Genomic DNA, 21,195 nt, shown 5'->3' on the forward strand with positions numbered 1-21,195 from the left:
TTGTAGTTTTTAGTTCCTGGATCTTCCGTTCCTCAAGGAAAACTCTGCATTCCCTACTCCACACAGGGTATTCCCCAGAGCAGTTGACACACTTGGGAGGAGAGGAGCAACCAACTCCCTCATGGGCGGCTTTACCACAATTCCCGCAAGTGACTTCCCCTCTACAGCCGAGAGTAGTGTGTCCAAAGTGTTGGCATTTAAAACACCGCATGGGGTTGGGGTAATAAGGCCGTACACTGAGACGTAGGAAACCTGCCTTCACATGCTCTGGCAATTTGGTGGTGTTAAATGTAAGGATAAATGAGTCAGTCTTTATGAGAGCACCATCCACCCGTTTCATAATGTGTTGCACGTCGACAATTCCTTCCCGGGACCATTCAGCCTTCAGTTCGTCTTGGGGAATGTCAACGAGATCTCTGCAAGTCACAACACCCTTGCTGTAGTTCAAGGTGTTGTGAAATTCAGTCTCTATCGCAAACTCCCCAAGAAATTGTGCCTTCTGAAGGTTCTGGACTTGCTGGAAGCTAGATGTTTCAACCAACAAGGTGCCATTTCGCAAGCGCTTTACAGATTTTAATGTGCCAGCAATACCTTCTTCTAAGTCCTTCTGTATATAAAATGGCGAAACTTTTTCAAAACTCCCATCTTTTCTTTTAATTATGAAAAATACATTCTGCGAAGCAGCATGCGTTCTGTTACTACTACCTGAATCAGGAGGACTGGCTACACGAGCCCTCTCGTTGGAATGGGTGTTAGAACCCACCAGCGGTCCACCCTTTCCGCTGGCAGGAGAAGAATAAAAGTTCGAGGGTTCCATCTCGGTCCCACGAGCAGCTAGGGAACTAGAAGTCCACCTAGACAGAGCCCCGCGTGCCTAAGTAAGCCTTATACAACTGGGGCGCGGCAGGTGCCCCAGACGTTGCCCGCTTGCGACTGTTCCACCCCAACAGCCATGCATCTTATAGGCGCGCAGCACACCGTAAGATTGAGGGGTTTTAATAGAGGCTTACCTTCCTCGCAATCCAGGCGGTCAAGCCAAGATTACCATTCCCCGCAGCATACAACATTCCACCGCCGCGCCATGCGGTGGTCGCTGAAGCATGTCCGTGGGTTACGGTGACAGGAGACTGGCGGCGCTGACCAGTCCCCAGCTCAGGACCCCGGGGTCGCCAAGCCCGTACTCAGCAAATGAATGCTGAGCCCCTGGAGGGACCAATAATGCAATACAATCAAATAAAGTTGCAATTTGTTACCACTTTCACCTTGATTGAAATCAGGTACAGGAGTCTTTTGTTACCTTTTGTTATTCCCTGGTAATAATAATGTTACTGAAGTTGGTAACGGGTAGCTCAGTTTCAGCAACCTTCAAACAGATCATTTGTGGAATTACCATTGAAGAAGAAACAAACGGCTAGTGTCCTTTTTACCACATGCACAGGGCGTAGATCATACAATATGCATGAGGTGCAGATATTTCTTAAAACAGTTGAGAGTGAAACTGAGGTGTGAGGTGGTGTTTTTGTAATTCCTTGAACATCTCCAGTTGCACCACCGACGCTACGAAAACAATAGGTGTGTTCATGCATAAACTCTTTCACCACTTCTCACAGGAACAACTGAGGCATTAATGTTTTGCATTTGACTCTTGTAAAGGAGTATGTTTTTTTCTTCCACTTAGAGAGTTGCCAGTGCTATTATACTGATAACTGATAATGCAATACAATCAAATAAAATTGCAATATCTGTTGTTTCTCTTAGAATTCCATTTAGGGAGAACCACATTAGCGTTGTTTCTCTTGGATTCCATTTAGGGAGAACCACATTTCGTGAGACGTAGCACCAGTCTCCTCTCGCTTCCGAAAATTTCTCCAGATTTTCTGGTCTCTTTCTGTTCAAATTATTGGTTGTTTTTTATTTAATTACCAAACGAAAATATTTTAATTTTTTTGAAATTATCATGTGGCTGATTGCCTTTGGAACATGGCGAGTTCTGACTATAAAAATAGCATTAATGAATCACTCTCGATTCACTGACTGCAAAGCACAGCGTGAAATAGACAAACTTGGGAAAAACATTACATAACTAAAAGCATCTTATGTATCCAGGAGCACAAGGTTCAAAATGGTTCAAATGGCTCTGAGCACTATGGGACTCAACATCTGAGGTCATCAGTCCCCTAGAACTTAGAACTACTTAAACCTAACTAACCTAAGGACATCACACACATCCACGCCCGAGGCAGGATTCGATTCTGCGACCGTAGCGGTCGCGCGGTTCCAGACTGTAGCGCCTAGAACCGCTCGGCCACCCCGGCCGGCCAGGAGCACAAGGAAATGTGACCTATGAGTAACATCACTCTTGTCTTACTCGCTTGGTGAAATCCACGGTATGCTAGCTTGCGAGTCGGGGAAATACGCCAAGACGGGTCGAATCCTCGTGGCGGATTAACGACTGTGGGCTTGTATATCGGACTGCCTGAGTGTGCCTTTTAGTGGTTTCCCACGGTCGTATAGGCAAATGCTGCGCTGGTTACATATTCAGCCTGTGAGAATACGACAAGGAAACAGCTGAAATATCATACACAGAACGATGCAGCTGCGCAATCAGCGCGGCGAATTGCCAACCAAAGGGACCCGGGTTCGATTCCCGGTCGTGTCGGAGCTTTTCTCCGATCGGGGCCGGCCTCGGTATTGTGTTGTCCTTATGCTCGTATCGTCAGACATGACATTCTACTGTTCAAACAGCTGTATGAGTACGTCCCGAAAGCCAATAAAATATGTCAAATCCTGAGGAAGCGGACCTTGTAGTAGGCTAAACAGGATAAACTCTAGAAAAAGGAGGCAGTGGTCCCTTTCTTAAACAGAGGGAGGAGGAGGAGGAGGAGGAGGAGGGGAGCGCGCACATCACTAGCTATGCTTATCTATACGGACAGATACGTTAAGATAGCCGACATTGTTGCAATACAACATTTTATTTATCATCATTCATCATAACGAAACTACTGGTATGTGAACGCAGCCTCGGGTAACAGCTAGTAAAACAACAAAAGGAAACTCAGAACATTGCAGAATGCACGAAAAACGAAATCGTTTGTTGTTCATGTACAATGATTGATGCAGATTTTTCTGTTTATAAAGACAGTAATAAGGACTACAGGACACTTTGAAGACTGGTTAGCACACCGACTTTCACAACTATGCCATTCTAAGTGTCAGATATTAGAAACATGAAGGTTTGTGGTTTCTTCTCAGGTACGTAATTTCTCTCTGGCGAATTTCACTTGGCCGGGCGGTTCTAGGCGCTTCAGTCTGGAACCGCGGGACCACTAAGGTCGCAGGTTCGAATCCTGCCTCGGGCATGGATGTGTGTGATGTCCTTAGGTTAGTTAGGTTTAAGTAGTTCTAAGTTCTAGGGGACTTATGACCTCAGATGTTAAGTCCCATAGTGCTCTGAGCCATTTGAACCATTTTTTGAATTTCACTTCTGATGGCAGTGTGTGTACGTGATAAATACAAAACTTCATTGCCTTTCGATCTTACTCTGAAATGTACATCTCACCGTAACTGTCAGAGAAACACCTTACAATACGACAAAGCCTGCAGAAGAAATTCGGTGTTTAAATCAACGATTCTGTTGATTTCTTTACAGTTCTGTGGACAAATACTGTAGTGAATCGCATTCTGTTAAGTTCCAACACATGAACATTATTGAAGATCAAGGAAAGATGTTCCGCGCCAAACAAAATGCTTACATTTCACCACAAGAAAACGATAGTGCCGCATATTTTCATAATGCTGTCAGCCTTTAAAAATGGAAGAAAAATTAGGCTATAAACGTAGACGAAGTTTTAACATTTCCGCCGGTGGAGGACATCGACAATGGATTTGAGGCCCTATATTTGACAAGTGTCCGGCGCCCGACCATAGTGTCACGTGGGCCAACCCAATAACAGCACGGGGCTAAGCGAACGACCACAGGCCAGCCTTGTTTGGTATGCCTCGCTGCTATTCAAATATCGTCCCTGATTTGGATACTGATGTTCTGGCTTATGTTCTTAGAGTTTATACAATGCTCCGCTGATGAAAACCTTGGTCTTGTGTCCCGGATTAAGTGTTGGCGCCAGGTGTGTGCACTTTAGAAGCCTTCAGAGAAGAGCCACAGGCTTGAGACTGAAGAAGGAAATATGTCTCGTCCTTTTAATGGAACCATTCTAGCACTCGCCCGCCGTAAGCGATTCAAGGAAATCACGGAAAACCTAAGCAGAGCGAACTGATTGCATTGCCAGAACAAACTAAGTAATATGTGTAGTGTGTTACAAGAGAATCTAAACTGTCTGACTTAGGGAAACATTCCGTCAATCATCAGTTGTCCATTCACCCTGCTCAGAGGTTATTCTCTAACAAAACAGTGTGTCACATTATAGACAGATCAGTACCTTAAGGAATAGTTCCAGTTTAAGGTGGAAGATCAGGCTATATACGGTGACGGCATTGCTCTTCACAAATGTATTACTTTGTTTGATTTAGCTAGTTTATTTGATTTAGTTCGTGACAGAAGACAAGCTGATATGAAAATTTTTCTTTAAATACTGATATGCCGTGTAGCCTGAGGTCGTTTCTAGAGAATCTTATTTGCTTGATAAGATGTACTGAAGTGGGTTATACGAAGTGCAAATGCAGAGTTCCTCGCTAATGCCCCATTGTAGTCTGATTAAAAAAAAATTACTTGATACTTCATGTCTGTCACTTGCCGCTGCAGTGCTGCCACATCGACTGCCGGCTACCGCTCGGTTATAGGTAACACACAAACACGGCGGCTCGCTTCACAAATGCTGTTAATGTGTAACGCGGAGCGATGGTGGAAGTGGCCGCCGCGAGGTATGTCAGAAATACGAGACGCTCTGTCAACAGTTGCTTTTATGTGACCAGTCACCAAACTATCGACGCGTTTTGTAGCCCTGCACTTAAACTCATGTCCTAAGCTAACCCCAGCATCATGGCGTGCAATATATCCGAGAAAACGGCGGTCAACAATCTGCGGCAGAACTAAAATCACGATCACTTTGTTCACGGCGATTAAAGTTAACCTCTACGAGCTATTTCGAGACAAAACTGAGTTTCAGCGCCAAAAGCAAACTGCAATTTCTCGTATCACTGGTTCCCTGAAAGTATCATCACACTGGCTGCACTTACTTCCGTGTTACCAATCGATGAGCAATCCTACTTCGCACTTTGTTGCTGATTAAATGTGACACTGGCAGATTCCAAACAAAAAAAGAATCGCAGGAAGAAAAATAAGAACAAATAAAGTTGATACGATGATGAAACTGACGCGATTGAATAGTAGAAATAAAAAATACATTTAAGCCAATTAACTGAATAAAAAATGTCCTTTGATTAGATTTAGAAATAAAAAATAATTCGTCGAACCCACGACCTTCTGCACGTCAGGTTTATTGTGGTGACCCAGTCGCAACGATGAATTGCAACCTTCTCACAGTCGGCTTCACGCATATCGTGCGAAGCTTATCTAACTAAGCCGATTTCTGTGATTATGATAACTGTATATGTGACGTTGAGTCGCGTCTTGTGCGGAAATATCCAGTAGTATTTGGTTAGTGCTGTGTATGAAACGAGTGTATTCCATTACCATTGTTGTGTGTACGTATGTGTGTATCGTGTGAAATAAAAGAGCGAGACCCATGATGCGGGATCCATACACTTTAAGAAAGAAAGTCGGACAAAGAATTGAAAGTGAGCTGATCACTTGCGGCAGTTTGGCGAAGGCGAACGGTTCGGGCGTGACGTTGAGCGCTCTGATTGGAGGGAGCCAGCTCCAACGTGTGAAGTGTCAACTATCCATCAATTTTAAGCGAACGTCGAGTCAGTAAGAGCACTGCTCATCGCATGTCCAACCACGCGCCGTGCCTCAGCCGAATCGGGAACGTGCTCGGCTGACCAGCTGTCGGTTTCCGCTCGTGCGCTCGAGAGAACGGCCCAGCTGTCATCAGCGTTTCCAGAGCGGGCCAGCCCTGCTGTGCAGCGGGAGATGCTGTGTCACCTCACCTGATGGACACGGCTGGCTTGGCGCGGGCGAGTACGGCACACCTCTATAGAGACACCAGCACTCTTTTGCAGTCACGGCCATGTGTTCGCCGAGCTTACACAAAAGCAGTCCCGCCGCCTCTAACGATCTCTTTTTTCTATAGACAACGTTAAACTTCTCTTTTCAAAGGACGTTAAACCCTCGGAAGAAAAACACACATATTTTCAACGCTTTATTTGAAACAAACGGCCCTCCGAGTGGAAAATCCTGTTTAGCTACAGTCTGTGCACTTCTTTTTTTAAATTACCGCTGTTGTTTTCGTCACTAGTAGCGGCCAACAAGTAACACCGATTGTTTTAACAAAGAAACCTTTTTTGTCGCGGAGTCGGCGCCGATGGACGAGCTACTGATATGTTAGCCTTTTGTACCTAATTCGCGGCAACAATCCCAAATACGGTTAGCGAATTTTTAGGAAACAAAGACAGCCATTTCATATACGAGAGACAAGCACATGAAAATTGCATTCGTACACAAATTTGTGCTTCATGTGACATCATAACTGAAGGTATATCGTGTTTGTTTGTGTGTGTGTGTGTGTGTGTGTGTGTGTGTGTGTGTGTGTGTGTGTGTGTGTGAAGAAAAGAGAGAGAGCGGAGGAAATGAGGATGTTGGTGTGTGGGGCGCTCAACATCGTGGTCATCAGCACCCGTACAATTTCCAATCTTTCCATTTCCAGTTCCGCTACTACCCGAATAATGATGAGATGATGAAGACAACACAAACACACAGTCCCCCGGCGGAGAAAATCCCCCGACTGGCCGGGAATCGAACCCGGGACCCTGAGATCTACAGGCAGCAACGCTAGCCACTAGACCACAAGAGAGAGAGAGAGAGAGACAGAGAGAGAGACTGGAAAGACGGATGCTCATGACGATAAGAGGTCGCAGCCTGCAGTCAGCACTTACGCGTACAGAAAACTGACGTAAAAAAAAAAAAAGGTGAAAAACCACCGTTTCGGGATGTTTCAACTGTGTTGGACAACTTTCTGCAGACACCTTGAAGTTTTTCTGTATGCGATCGTGACTAAACTATTACAGTACCATAAGTTACTGCGCACTTGTTTCCAAAACTCTCAAGTGTCACGTTTGTGCACAGGAATTTGTCACCCCGTAAATCTAAATTATTATTATTATTATTATTATTATTATTTCTTTACTTTCTCAGACGTTAAGTCTGGTTAAAAATTATTATTATTATTATGCGGAGGTTTGTATACAAAAAATTGTTTTAACTGTTACACAGTAGAGGAGATCGGGGCTATGTTTTACATGGGGCAACTTGTTACATGAGAACTTGCAGAACTAGCACTCCTGAAAGAAAGGTTCGCAGGAGAGCTTCTGTAAAGTTTGGAAGGTAGGAGACGAGATACTTCCAGAAGTAAAGCTGTGAGACCGGGCGTGAGTCGTGCTTCGGTAGCTCAGATGGTAGAGCAGTTGCCTGCGAAAGGCAAAGGTCCCGAGTTCGAGTCTCGGTCGGGCACACAGTTTTAATCTGCCAGGAAGTTTCATATCAGCGCACACTCCGCTGCAGAGTGAAAATCTCATTCTGGAATAATATTTATAGTTATATATAATATTACAGTTTAATTGGATAATCAACATCGAAAAGAACGTTAAATACAATATTTATGGAGTCTCATAATGGCACACAATGGAGATGTTATGAGGTACCATGTTATTCTCAGTATCAAATCCTTAACGAGTTGTGCCTCATATTGGATAAAATGGTCGTTGGGTTGTCAGATGAAGCCCTATCTCAGCTTCAACATGATATCCATTAGTGTACAAACCCGAAAGATGTAAGCAAATTGGCGTATCACTATGTACTCAAAAACCAAGTAAAAATTGCAGGTGGTTGGAACGCAACGAAAAGTGCATCACGTGACTTGCTGTTAGCATTCGTAATGCATAGTAAGTCACTGTCCATACACACAACATAATCTTTTTTACGATCGATTCAAATTCCGAAGTCAAGATGTCTACAATATTCGTAAGACTGCTGTGACAGCATTTCAAAAGCCGACGAAGATTATTGCAAGTAAAGACACTGATCAGGTGTTGAGACAGGCACCTTAGTAACTTCGGCTCTTTCTTTTTGGGCAAGAGTTAATTCGCTGCTAAAATTCTTTTTTTGTTTTTCCCAAGAAGAAACCGCGGGGTCTGAGGCGCCTTGCACGGTCCACACGGCTCCCGTCGTTGGAGGTTCGACTCCTCCCTCAGGCATGGGTCGAGTGTGTGTTGTCCTTAGCGTAAGTTAGCGTAAGTTAGTTTAAGTTAGATTACGTAGTGTGTAAGCTTAGGGACCGATGACCTCAGCAGTTTGGTCCCATAAATTTGACCAAAAATTTCCAATTTTTCCCAAGAAGAACATTAAAGAGCGCTTCCTTTCAAATGCATCGCTAGGGGGCGGAGTAATAGATCTGATTAGAAGACTGGACGGGGTTTTCAGTGTTTCATGAAACATAAAATGAACTACATGAGGGGCACCAAACATAGACTAGGTTTGCTTCTTTTGAACAATTAACTGTCTCTCCTGGACGTAGAAGCACTTGACAAGGCCGAGAAAAATGTTGATGTTTCTACCTATAAATAATAGCCTTCGGGCAGAACTGTATTTGGATCTTTCAAGAGCTTCATCAATAGTGCATGTAATGCATAGATGAAGGAAAGCCCTGAGAAAACTGTTACTATTTACGGCATTCCTATAGTGCGCAAAACTGCCAAATACAGTGGTAAAACTGCCGAATACAGTAACGTCAAAGAACATCATGGATGGATTCATGGCAACTGGTATCTGGGCATTAAATGAAGACATAGTTGATAATATAGGCTTTTTGCCGTCAGCCGTGACCAATCGTCTAAAACCGACTGAAAGCGCAGATGACGTCCTTCACAGGGAGAACACTGTTATTGATAGGCCTCTTTGTGGCACTGTTTTTCAGCTTAATCTGCAAAATCAGGTCCTTCCACATCGAAGCCAGAATTTCATATTAGCCCGCAACACATCCCACCTTTTGCCAAAGATGACTTCCTTAAGCGGAAGCAAATTACGAGTGCTGGTACAACAGTACAGGGTAATTTACATGCTCAAGTAGAAAAAAGTGTAACTGTGAAAATGCAGTTCGCTCTCAGAGTAATGAAGAAAATAAGGGTAGAAACAAAAGACGTATAAGAAAAATGTGCTACGAGTGAGGTCATGCATCAAGGAAGATGACTGGTTTTGAATGTGCTAAGCCCAATTCCAAATCAGGGCAACCAATAAAATGGTTTCAGTGTATTGCTGGTAGAGAATGGGTTCATTACTGCGATGAAAATTTCGAGGAAATTTATTTTTTTACAGGCTAACAGTTTTTAAATGAAAAATACTGTCTACACAATAGAAGGAGTTGTACGGAAAAATGATTTTAGGTTAGATTTAAAACTTGCTTTAATACCTATCAGATATTTTGTGTTATTCGCCAGATTCTCAAAAACTTTTGTTGATGCCCGCCGATCTCCTTTCTGAACCACTAACGAGTAATAAAGGCCATTTTTCTTCTAGCGCTGTAATTATGGACATCACTATTCTTCTCAAATTATAGTGCATTTCTGATTACGAATTTAATCAGCGAATATATCTACACCCTTTGTGTAATCATAACTTCATTTCTGAGTGATGAGTTACCCACAAAGTTATCCCATACGACATTACTGAGTGGACATGTGCAAAGAATGTTAGGAGGTTGATTCGTTTATTTTCAAGACCAGTAATCACACACAGAGCAAAAGTAGTTGAACTTAACTGTTTGAGTACCTTAGTAACAATGTTTCCTCAAGCTTTTGTCAAAACTTGGAGCGTTCTATCGTGTTTACTGATTCCATGATCTACATCAATTGTATGTGTGTGGGGGCTGATGGTGTGGTAAAGTGCGTGAGTGGAAACCAAGGGGTCGTGGGATCGAATGTCGATCAGAGTACGGGATTTTCAGTCTGTCTTAAACCCACCCTTCGCCTCTCAATGAGGTGAAGGTTTACTAAGAACGAACAGTTTGTTGTACAGAACTAAATATAGTGTGTTTTCTCAAAATTAAGGGTAGTTAATTTTCAGACAATCAATAAGTGTTTGAAAAATTGCATCAACAATTTTTTCAGTTGCTTTCTCTCTTATGGGATTTGTTATAATACTAGTGTCACGCGCAAAAATACTAATTATGCTTGCCGGCCAGAGTGGCCGAGCGGTTCTAGGCTACAGTCTGGAACCGCGCGACCGCTACGGTCGCAGGTTCGAATCCTGCCTCGGGCATGGATGTGTGTGCTGTCCTTAGGTTAGTTAGGTTTAAGTAGTTCTAAGTTCTAGGGGACTGATGATCTTAGAAGTTAAGTCCCATAGTGCTCAGAGCCATTTGAACCATTTTTGAACTAATTATGCTTGATTGATGCTAGATGAAAGGTCATTCACATATATAACGAATAGAGTAGGAGCGGACCCAATATTGAGCCCTGTGGGTTATCCCTCGTGATTTCTCCGTAGTCACTAAAATTTTATCTCCTTCTGAGATTGGATTCCTGGTCACAACTTTCTGCATTATGTTTAAGTATGGTTACAAAAGTGATGACTACATGGTTACTTCATGAGACGGTGGCTGAAATTTTCCGATGTGCAGAAATCTTCGAAGCGTAACTGGCTGCTCTTAGCTGTGGCCTAGCCCCACTGTGGCGGACGGAAGCTGTGGTGGAGTTTTGGGACCGTTAGCGTGAATTGCAGGAAATAACGAGTCCGGCGGCTACAGGAGCGGGCCGGAGCTCGGCCTCAGGGGCACAAACCGGTCCACCGGGCAGCGACGCCCGCCTGCGTGCGGCCGACACAGGAGCGTTTCCCGGCCGCGCCAAACCCTCCTCTCGCACAGCCTGTCTCCCCTCAAACGTAGTCCCAGGTATCAGTATTCATTATGCACACAACATCCGAGTGGAATGTGTCAGAATACTTGTTTCGCACCGCTCATGGTTGTCTCCATACTCTCTGTCGAATATCATTATTTACTACTCGTAATAATGAATTAAAGAGGGTCCTCCTTAATGTAAGAAAGCAAATTTGTTTTGTTTAATCCCCAAACCTGAATCACGACAATTTTGGCATTTCCAGTAGTTTTTTTCTTTGGTTGTTTCGTTTTTTTTTTTTTTTTTACATTAGGTGTTCCCTGTTGTTACCAACATAAGTAAGCCATAAGTCCCTATTAATATATCGCCAAATTCTGGATGTTATCACGTTGCACCAGCTTATTTGAGCTTTTCACTGCAATTTTTGCGTTGGCAGCAAGAGGGCACACTTACTGTAGAAAAGAAACAATGAAAGAGAAGGTCCACTGAAGATGCCACAACTGTGGCGAAACATATCTGGGGATTGAACAAAAATTGAGTTTTTGCAAGATGGTGGATTCATTATTATTTTCTGCAAGTGCGGAAGAAGACCTTACAATTCCATTATGATTATTAATTACTACTTTTACATTGATTCCCGAATCCCATTATCCTTAAAGGGATTTCCCAGTATCGCTTCTGCTTGGTCATGTGAACAACCCGATGTCGATTCTGAAAAATGCGAGTATGGCTGCGGTATTTCCGCTTTCTAAATCGATTTTCGCTGCGTGTAACAGTGGCTGACTTGTCACTTAAATTGGACGAAATCTATTAAGGTAGACTGAAAGAAAATGAAACACACTGATCTGACGAAGTAGGTATGCATTTCCTTTATTTAACTGAGAAAAAGCACACCTTATCTTTATTAGGCAGAGAGATATAACTGCTTATAAATCAACTCAATTAGCAAAATTGTCTAGTTTTGTAACAACTCTACTGCCTGCTTGGCTGGCTAATATGAGAAATTATGTACCACTCCTCCTTTTAGTGGCAAAGGCTCTCGTACACCATGGATGGCTAGCGACAGAATTCGCTAATTCTGTACTTTACGAGCGCGCAATAAAACATTTTCGCATGCATTATTCGCCAAGGATAATACCTTTAAACTTAACTTCTTGGACAATTTCCACCTCGTTACGCGTACTGATATCCATAATAAAATCTTACTTTTCTTATTAAAAAATTACGAAGGTACTGATAACCCGCCTTCACTGTGCTGACGGAATCATAATAGTTTTACACGCGATTCGTGTAAACAAATGAGGCTTGGGAAACCGTGATTTGATAGGGCTAGAAAACTCGAATCAGGCCTACCATGTAAAGACGACAACGAAACTCGGTTTCAGGCATCAGCGTGCCTGACTACAATCACCGGTGAATAAATGTTGGGGTATCATTGTAGAAATTATAGGGATGCGATTATTTTGACTCGTTGCCACAAAGTTGTACGTGAGACAGTGAGTCAATGTTGTTAATGGCGTGGGTGAAGGAGATGGCACACGAAAAACATGTCAAACGCTGGCGACGCATGGCTCTTGATAGGGTATTCAGAGGAAATCTGTGCAACAGCCGTCCACAGCTCTTGGTCTAGTGGCTAGCGTTGCTGCCTTTGGATCATGGGATCCCGGGTTCGATTCCCGGCCGGGTTGGGGATTTTGTCTGCCCGGGGACCGGTTGGCTCTGAGCACTATGGGACTTAACATCTATGGTCATCAGGCCCCTAGAACTTAGAAGTACTTAAACCCAACTAACCTAAGGACATCACACAGCAACCAGTCATCACGAGGCAGAGAAAACCCCTGACCCCGCCGGGAATCGAACCCGGACGCGGGAAGCGAGAACGCTACCGCACGACCACGAGCTGTGGACCCGGGGACCGGTGTTTGTGTCATCATCATCATCATCATCATCATCATCATCATCATCATCCCTAACAGTGGCTAGATTGGATTGTGTAAAAACTGAGACACTGTGCGGGAGCTGATGACCGCGCAGTTGAGGGCCCCACAAACCAATCATCATCATCATCATCATCATCATCATCATCATCATCATCATCATCATGTGGTATGGCCGCTTCTTGCGACGGGAAGTGAGAGCGAGGCAGCTAATTTCAGACTCGGCGTAGACGGCAGAGGTACTGTCCGCCTCAGACCTCGCAAAAAATCGACTTCCCCCCGAAACTTGGTAGACACAAATTCACTGTCGTTCCTATGGGAGAAGCGTTCCTACGGTGCCAATTGGGCTGGCACCTGAACCCAACAATTATTGGGGTGGTAAAAGAATATATTTTTTCATTCCAATACATGTGCATCATTCCATTTTTCTCGGTCTCATTCTTACTTCATATGTAAGCAATAATGATACAAAAATAAAGTCAGCACCTAGAAACAAACTTATTTTTAAAACCAAACACTTGTCTGATCTCCAGACTACAAGGCATCTGTCTTTCTCAGTTTAGTAGAGTCCACTTCTTTACAAATACAGCAATACTACGAATACTTCGAACACGGCTGCTAGGAGGACCACCCAATCAGCAGCCGCCGTCGTTTAACGATTTCTCGCAGTTGTTTTGGCTGCAATAGCCCTGCTTCTCCCTCCTTACCCATTGCGTAAGAGCTTCGTCCAGGATTACATCGACGAAAACTAGCAGTAATTCCTGACCTGACAATGGCTACAATCTGAGAGACAGAACATCCTGAAAATGTCTACATCCCCCGTCGTTATCCGCTTTTAGAAAAGCTCATCTGCAAATTTCACATCTGGGGACCGATCTTCTGTGAAAGTGGATACAAACACTTGGATTTTCTCTCGTTTCTCGTCTTCTACTTCCGTGCTCATTGTTTCTTTCCTTTTTTCGTTTTTTCCTGCATCATCGAGTTTCGAATTCAAAATATCTGATGTGAAATCCCCGCGGCTGTGGTCAACTAGATTTTGCAGTGGTCTTACATTAGAATGTCACCTCTGTTGTCTTCATGTGCAATGGTCGCTCGTTTTGTATAAGCATCAGAATATGAATGCACATTTCTGCAGTCACTTCCTCTCTTGATATCTAGTACATCATCGAGAGTCTCAATCATGTTTTTCAGAATCTGGGAGGATGAATGATTAACTTCCGCTGTCGCAGTGCATAGTTGGTTTACTTCTAGTACAATCTTGTTTACGGAATAGTCTTTCAAAAGGTGTAACCGAGCGGTTCTAGGCGCTTCAGTCTGGAACCGCGCGACCGCTACGGTCGCAGGTTGGAATTCTGCCTCGGGCATGGATGTGTGTGATGTCCTTAGGTTAGTTAGGTTTAAGTAGTTTTAAGTTCTAGGGGACTGCTGACCTCAGATGTTAAGTCCCATTTGAACCATTTCGTATTATCACATCTCTCTGCCGCCGCCCGCCCCCCCCCCCCTCACCACACACGCACACACATTATAGAACTACTTGCCTGAATAGAAAATTGTAGAAAAAAAGTTTCTCTGGAACGTTTTCGCGGTGAGCTAAACTGACTTCTATATCTAAAAGTTTGAAATGGCCCAGATTTGTGCACATTTGACCATGTGAAGCGAAGAAGTCTGTGTCGTTTGGAAAAGTCAATTCTCCTACAACGGCGATTGAAAAATAAATAAATAAAACTTTGAACAGGATTCTCACTTATTTTCACAGCACCAGAGACGGTGCTGTTAGTACGTGCTTGTTTGTCTGCTTGCAAGAGAGAGACTAGAAGTTCGAACTGAACAAAGCGGTATTCTGACTCTTCGTCTTCCGGGGTAAAGAAGCGTTCTTTGAAGTCCAGTGGGCCTGATTTGGTATCTATCCAAGCTTGACCAAGCACGCTAAGAATTTACTTCGGCACAGTATATTTCGCAACGACGGTTACCTCGGCTCCTCCGTCACTGGCCGTTGGCTAATGAAAGGGCAGAAAGGCGGAGGGAAAAAAACGCTGATTTGGCTTCGCGTTTCTTTTCGCTGGAAAGAACAAGGGGCAAGAGCGGTAGGAGGATTCCGCGGCCGTGTTATTCTGTTTTGGGGCGGGCACGACCCCGCCTCCAGTGGGCAGTCTGTTCGCTTCTCTTCTCTTCTCTTAATGGCCGACAGCCAACAGGTTCGTGAATAGAGCGGCGGGCGTCCCGCAGAGCGGGAGGTAGGAGTAATTTATCAGGTACCCCGTGCGTCGCTATCCGAAGGCCATCGGCTGCAGGCGCGGGCGAGCCACATAGCCGGCGCGTCGTCGCCCCACGACACGGCACGCCACATCCACATCGAGCCATCCACATCCGCTTGAGCGTCCAGGCACGTGCGGGGGCGCGCGCCGAGGTACCGGCCGGCCCACAGCATCTCCTCACCTCGGCACGCAATGGGCGTCCGGCGTAAGCGCGCTGTTACAAGGCGGAGATATCTTTGGGGACACGGACAAAGGAGAAAGAACGGATCTTTTGTATCCGACAGTGAATCTGATTTCCCTCCATACCAGAGTCTGAGATATTGCGGTTAGCATGTAATAGTAGTACCTCACTGATCTGTGGACGGCGCAAGAAGAGGATACAATGGAAGCACTCTCCAGCGGAGTTCTGCTCTTTTAAGTACGTCCGCACATTCACGTACTGCCATTTGTCTGAAGTCTCTTGAAGCCGTCGGTCCGAGCCATTTGGTACAGTGTTTACCTACTGCTCATTGCACGGCTTCACTAAAATGTAAATGTCGTGTGACTAGGGCCTCCCGTCGGGTAGACCGTTCGCCGGGTGCAAGTCTTTCGATTTGACTCCACTTCGGCGACTGGGGATGAAATGATAATGATGATGATGATAACAACACAACACCCAGTCCCTGGGCGGAGAAAATATCCGACCCAGCCGGGAATCGAACCCGGGCCCGTAGGATTGACTTTCTGTCGCGCTGACCACTGATTGCCGGCCTGTGTGGCCGAGCGGTTCTAGGCGCTACAGACTGGAACCGCGCGACCACTACGGTCGCTGGTTCGAATCCTGCCTCGGGCATGGATGTGTGTGATGTCCTTATGTTAGTTAGGTTTAAGTAGTTCTAAGTTCTAGCCATCTGAACTATTTGACCACTGATTCTGTACGCTTACGACGATGTAGCGGTGTTTTAGTCTGTTTCTAGCCAGCCATTCACTCGGAAATGTCATTTGTTGTACCGCTCACTGAATCACTACGTGCCGTGCGATAGCGAACGTCTGATACCAACGTCGAGTATGAAGGTAAAATATCCTCTCTGTCGCCGCTTCGTTGGAGCGAAGAACCCGTTGACAAACGAGACACTGAAAGAAGAGGTATGACAGCTTCCATGACGGGCTTTGGTTAAGAAGTGTTTATGATGTAAAGATAACTGTTTAAGTTATCAGTGTTAGTGTCTTTAATTCTCTTCCACGACTAGTTGCGAGGGCCTACTCGTTCATCTTCAAGTGGATGTTTCTAGCTCTACGCTGCTTTTGTTTCTATTAGGTGTTGATGTGTGACATTCAGTGATTTGAATGTGTATACATAACGTTCTGCAGTGTCGTTTTAGCAGGATCGTGTTCGAAATGAAGTGTAACGCACACAACTGATCACACCCAGGAAAAGAAACACATGGAATGCACTGGCAGTTGCGAATGTGAACAACCATGAGCTCTATAATGGAATGACGACAGTGAAGATTTGTGCCGGACCTAGAGTCGAACCCGGTTTTCCCGCTTAATGCGGACAGCTAACCATTAGGCTATCCGAGCACACCGCACGGCCAGGCCCAACCTTGTGTATATGCCTGCACAGAGAAGACATTTTAAGCATGCGTGTCCGAAGAAACACTGCACCGTACTTATGAACAACACGGGCACTGCAGTATCGTATCGTATAGGGAAAGAAACTTTCGCTGACCACCTGAAGATGAGATAAAAGCCCTCGAATCCCGTCGTGCAAGAAAATACAAGTGACTGACAAACAACTGTTTAGGTTTGTCTTCAAAGCTAAAATCCAGCCATTTTTTTCTGTCTCTCTCTGGTTCTTCCTCCAATGTATGACATTCTTTTCGACTTGCTACAAACACCGTCCATTTTATTCCTTCCATTTCACTCACGCTTTACGGTCCAGTGCCTCCGTTGTTCCAGTAACTGGAGAGTGTCTGATGTCCTAACTGGAGTTCCGTACTGGTGTTTTATACCTTTCCGAATTGCATTCATCTTGGCTGAGTGAGTATACCATATTTGTTTCCCCCATGGTGCCAATCTTAAGTACGTAACATTGTTAAAGTATTTAGTGGTATTACTAAGCTGCGGTATGAAATTGGAAGATCATGCTAAAACAGAACTGGGAAAGGCGCACGGAACACTTAGCTTTGCTGGTAGGGTCTGAGAAATTTCTACGTATCCAAGGAAATAGCGAACACGATTCTAGTGCGACCATTTCCGAGATACTGTTTCATTCTTTGGAGTTCTCATCGATTATACATGACAATAGGCATCAAGCCTTTCCGAAAAACTCTAAAAGCAAATGCTGGGATGGTTACTTAACAACAGCACAGCCGTCTTCGTCCCCAATCCCAGCTCATGCTCCGGCTCTAATGATTTCGCTCCTCTAGAATCTAATATTTTTCTTTTTCGAGAAAGACTGTGGGATAATTCTGCTGCCACCATTGTATACCACGCATAGGGATAGTAAAAAACAGATAAGACAGATTAGAGGGATACACAGCCATACAGTCATTCTTCCCTTGCTCGATACGAGAATAGAATATAGCAGGCAACCGCTAATGTTGGCACGAAGTACTCTGCCGTACACACTACAGTGGCTTATAGAGTACAGGTACGTATTTAAATGTATATAGCTGTCGCGATGCTCTCTATTCGTCTATGGAATTATTGATCAGCGGAACTGAAATTGTGCACGTCGACTCTTTTGAGCCCATTACGATTTTTGTTTTCTAACTATTCACCCAGTTTCTTATTTGTAGCTGTGCGATTGTGTAATTCATCTTTCATTCCTTAAAATTATTTTAGCATTTGCCTCAAATCATTGTATTATGAATTGCGACTGGATGAGATGCATTATGTCAAGTATCGGTATGAAGAAATAAAACGAAACTGGTAGCAGCTGCTTTATTACCTTTGGTCTCTGCACTTTTTGCGTTATTCGCGCACTTAATTCCAGTGAAACATTTCACCATTTAGACAAATGATTTCAATTGCAGGGTTCTAGAGGCTATCAAGCTGAACTTGGACAGGGTAAAGGATACTTTTAACAAGAGAAAACTGTGAAGTCAATATTGTTTTAGAATGAATTGATGTTCTACTCGTGCACTGAAATCACCACGATTTAATGGCGAAGTGACTTCAAATTATTAGTCTGGAACGATTGCTGAGCTATTTCAGTCTCACTTGCCTCTATTTTGTTCCTGTCAGATGTGTCATGAACTTTTTTTTTTTAATTATGACTCATCTATGTTGCTTTTCTTCAAAGAAAGCGGAATATAACATTGCCAACAGTCCAGAAAAAAAGAGTCTCTCTCCATAGCAATGAATTTCAGAGGTGTCGTAATTGTTTAGTTACTGTTTAAAGAGCATACATTCTTAACGTAAGAGCTTTCGGAGAAATCAGCTATGAAAATATGTTACCTATCATGAAACGGACGAAGGAGGTCGGTTTTAATTGCCGGGCTTGCCTGGATCGTTACTTCACGACTGTATGAGATTACTGATAGAGACCCCTGCAATTTGTCTTCCATTTAGCAACTGCATCGACGGCGAAACACCAGAATTATGCGGGCAGATATCTAGCTAGATAACGCATATGTTTACTTACTGGATTATTTAGCTAGATTACTTTCATTCTCTTACATCATCATGCAACGAACTATACATGTCAAACATTTACAAGATAAAGTTTTTCAAGCTTCTATCAATTGTACTGATTACGTAAAATTTAAGACACTATGACAACAACCGAATTAAAATTTTAATAATAATAATAATAAATAGCAATAGCGAGGGCGATAAAAATAATCAGAAGCAATAATAATTTTACTTGTGGTAGTAATATTCACGATATACCACGGGATAGTGAGATCATAAAGATAAAGGAGATGACGATAGTTGAGAAAGAGAAGGCAGAGTTTAATACAAAACTCTATGAATATACGGACACAGACGAGTTTAAAGGCCGGAATAGTTTTCCAATGAGAAGAAGACATCACGAAATGAAGATTGGTTATAACACACCGACGACAATGTTGTTATCGGATACGGAAAAAAGGCATCAACATCGGTCACGGTCATAGACTTAACAATGCTGCAACGTACAATTTACGAAAATTTGTTATTGAAAGTGTCGTTGTCCATTAAATGCACCACAGATTATTAACTAATTACCGTCTGCTATAGTTTATGCGACTACTGTGTGATCAGTATGAGGGCTGGGGATGAACTACTGCAGGACGACAAAGCAGGAAGTTTTCTATTGAAGGCCAGTTAAACGAAGCATACAACTGTCTTACAGTTAAATCTTCCAACATCTAGCGTATAAACGATTCGGTAAAGGAAGCATCAGTCATTGTGTGGGACTATAAAAAGGGAAGCCTGAAGTGAATGAAATTTGTTTCCCGTGAGATGAAGGCCGCGGGGAAGGCGGCAAAAAGCTGTAAGCTATTTGTGGAAGGGAGGCGGCGGTCAGCGCCACTTCTTGCCCTGCAAGATGGATGTGTGGCGGGAGCGCCGCCGAGGCATCCCATAACGAACGTCGCCTCACCTCGCTGCGCGTCTCATTAGGGCGGAACTCAGTCAACCGAGGTGCACGCCACACGCACAAAAAACTAACGTTGTGACTGCTTATCGAACGAAAGGGTCCTCCGTCGCGACCCAGGTGACCAACCGATGCTGGCGCCCAGCCCGGACTAACTGGTACAATACGCGTAGCTAGCGAAAAATCTGAAATAAAAATCGCCATCTGAATTGACTGATAACGAAAAGGCTATTACTGCTCACCAGACTGTGCAACATAGTCCGAGGTAATCTTACTGCAGTTCCATACAGGGTGAACCAAAACTCACCGACAAAATTTCAGACTTCCGCAGGAGAGCTTCTGTAAAGTTTGGAAGGTAGGAGACGAGGTACTGGAAGAAGTAAAGCTGTGAGGACGGGGCGTGAGTCGTGCTTTGGTAGCTCAGTTGGTAGAGCACTTGCCCGCGAAAGGCAAAGGTCCCGAGTTCGAGTCTCGGTCCGGCACACAGTTTTAATCTGTCAGGATGTTTCAAAATTGCAGATGGTGTTTCCGTATAAGAGACCCATGGTCTCCGGTGCCTCGTTAATGAGCATTTTCGTTTCATTTCTTACCCCAGTTTATCTTAGTATCTCTACTGTACTGAAAATAACCACAAAAGCGTTACAAATTCGACGGTATGCGTTGTGTGTCTTGTTTGGAAACAAAACTGGTAGCATTCACTCGCAGTCCTTGCTGTTGAGAACAGTAATACCCAAATTATTCTTAGGCCTGTACTGCCTCGAGTTTTTTCCGGTCCTGTTCTGAAAATTCAAAATCTTGATTAACTCTTTCCCATTCGCACAATATATTCAAAAAATGTTCAAATGAGTGTGAAATCTTATGGGACTTAACTGCTAAGGCCATCAGTCCCTAAGCTTACACACTGCTTAACCTAAATTATCCTAAGGACAAGCACACACACACACACACACACACACACACACACACACACACACACACACACACACACACACACACACACACACACATGACCGGGGGAGGCCTCGAACCTCCGCCTGGACCAGCCGCACAGTCCATGACTGCAGCGCCCGAGACCGCTCGGCTAATCCCGCGCAGTACAATATATTCCAAGCTGCTCCAATACATCTATATATCTTCTCTATTTGTCTTTGTAGAGAATCTCTATACTTGTCTCCATGTCGAAAGTCGTCGTATGGTTGTATGTTAAGACAGCACCGCACCAAGAAAAGTGACACAATTCGAAAAACGGCATTTTAAGTTTATGTCACTGAAAAATACGTGTGAAGTGCCCAGACGCGTAAGAAAAATATAATGGAATGTATTGCTAACAACACTTACTTGAAATTTAAAGGAAGCTTATACTACTTAAATATAAGTCTTATACCGGATGATTTAAAAAGAAAGGGTAAATTTCAGTCGTTTACTGCAAACTATGGAAGATAGAAACACGTTGCGCATGCCAATGGACAGAGGG

The 21,195-nt window shown here is 43.9% G+C and overlaps 1 protein-coding gene across 2 annotated transcripts in view; it reads right to left on the reverse strand.

The window, feature by feature from the left end:
• LOC126457738 (MOXD1 homolog 1-like) overlaps positions 1-21,195 on the reverse strand; it is a 175,655-nt gene that overhangs the window by 137,887 nt on the left and 16,573 nt on the right. The window contains exon 1 of one of the 2 annotated variants that reach the window (XM_050094284.1): positions 1,011-1,082. The exons of the other annotated variant lie outside the window; for it this stretch is intronic. Within the exon in view, the coding sequence (XP_049950241.1) occupies positions 1,011-1,067 (57 nt within the window). The 5' untranslated portion in view covers positions 1,068-1,082. Of the gene's footprint in view, positions 1-1,010; positions 1,083-21,195 lie in introns of those variants that run through there. 2 annotated transcript variants of the gene reach the window in all.

The sequence above is a fragment of the Schistocerca serialis genome, chromosome 2 (genome assembly GCF_023864345.2).
Source record: "Schistocerca serialis cubense isolate TAMUIC-IGC-003099 chromosome 2, iqSchSeri2.2, whole genome shotgun sequence".
Taxonomy (NCBI): domain Eukaryota; kingdom Metazoa; phylum Arthropoda; class Insecta; order Orthoptera; family Acrididae; genus Schistocerca; species Schistocerca serialis.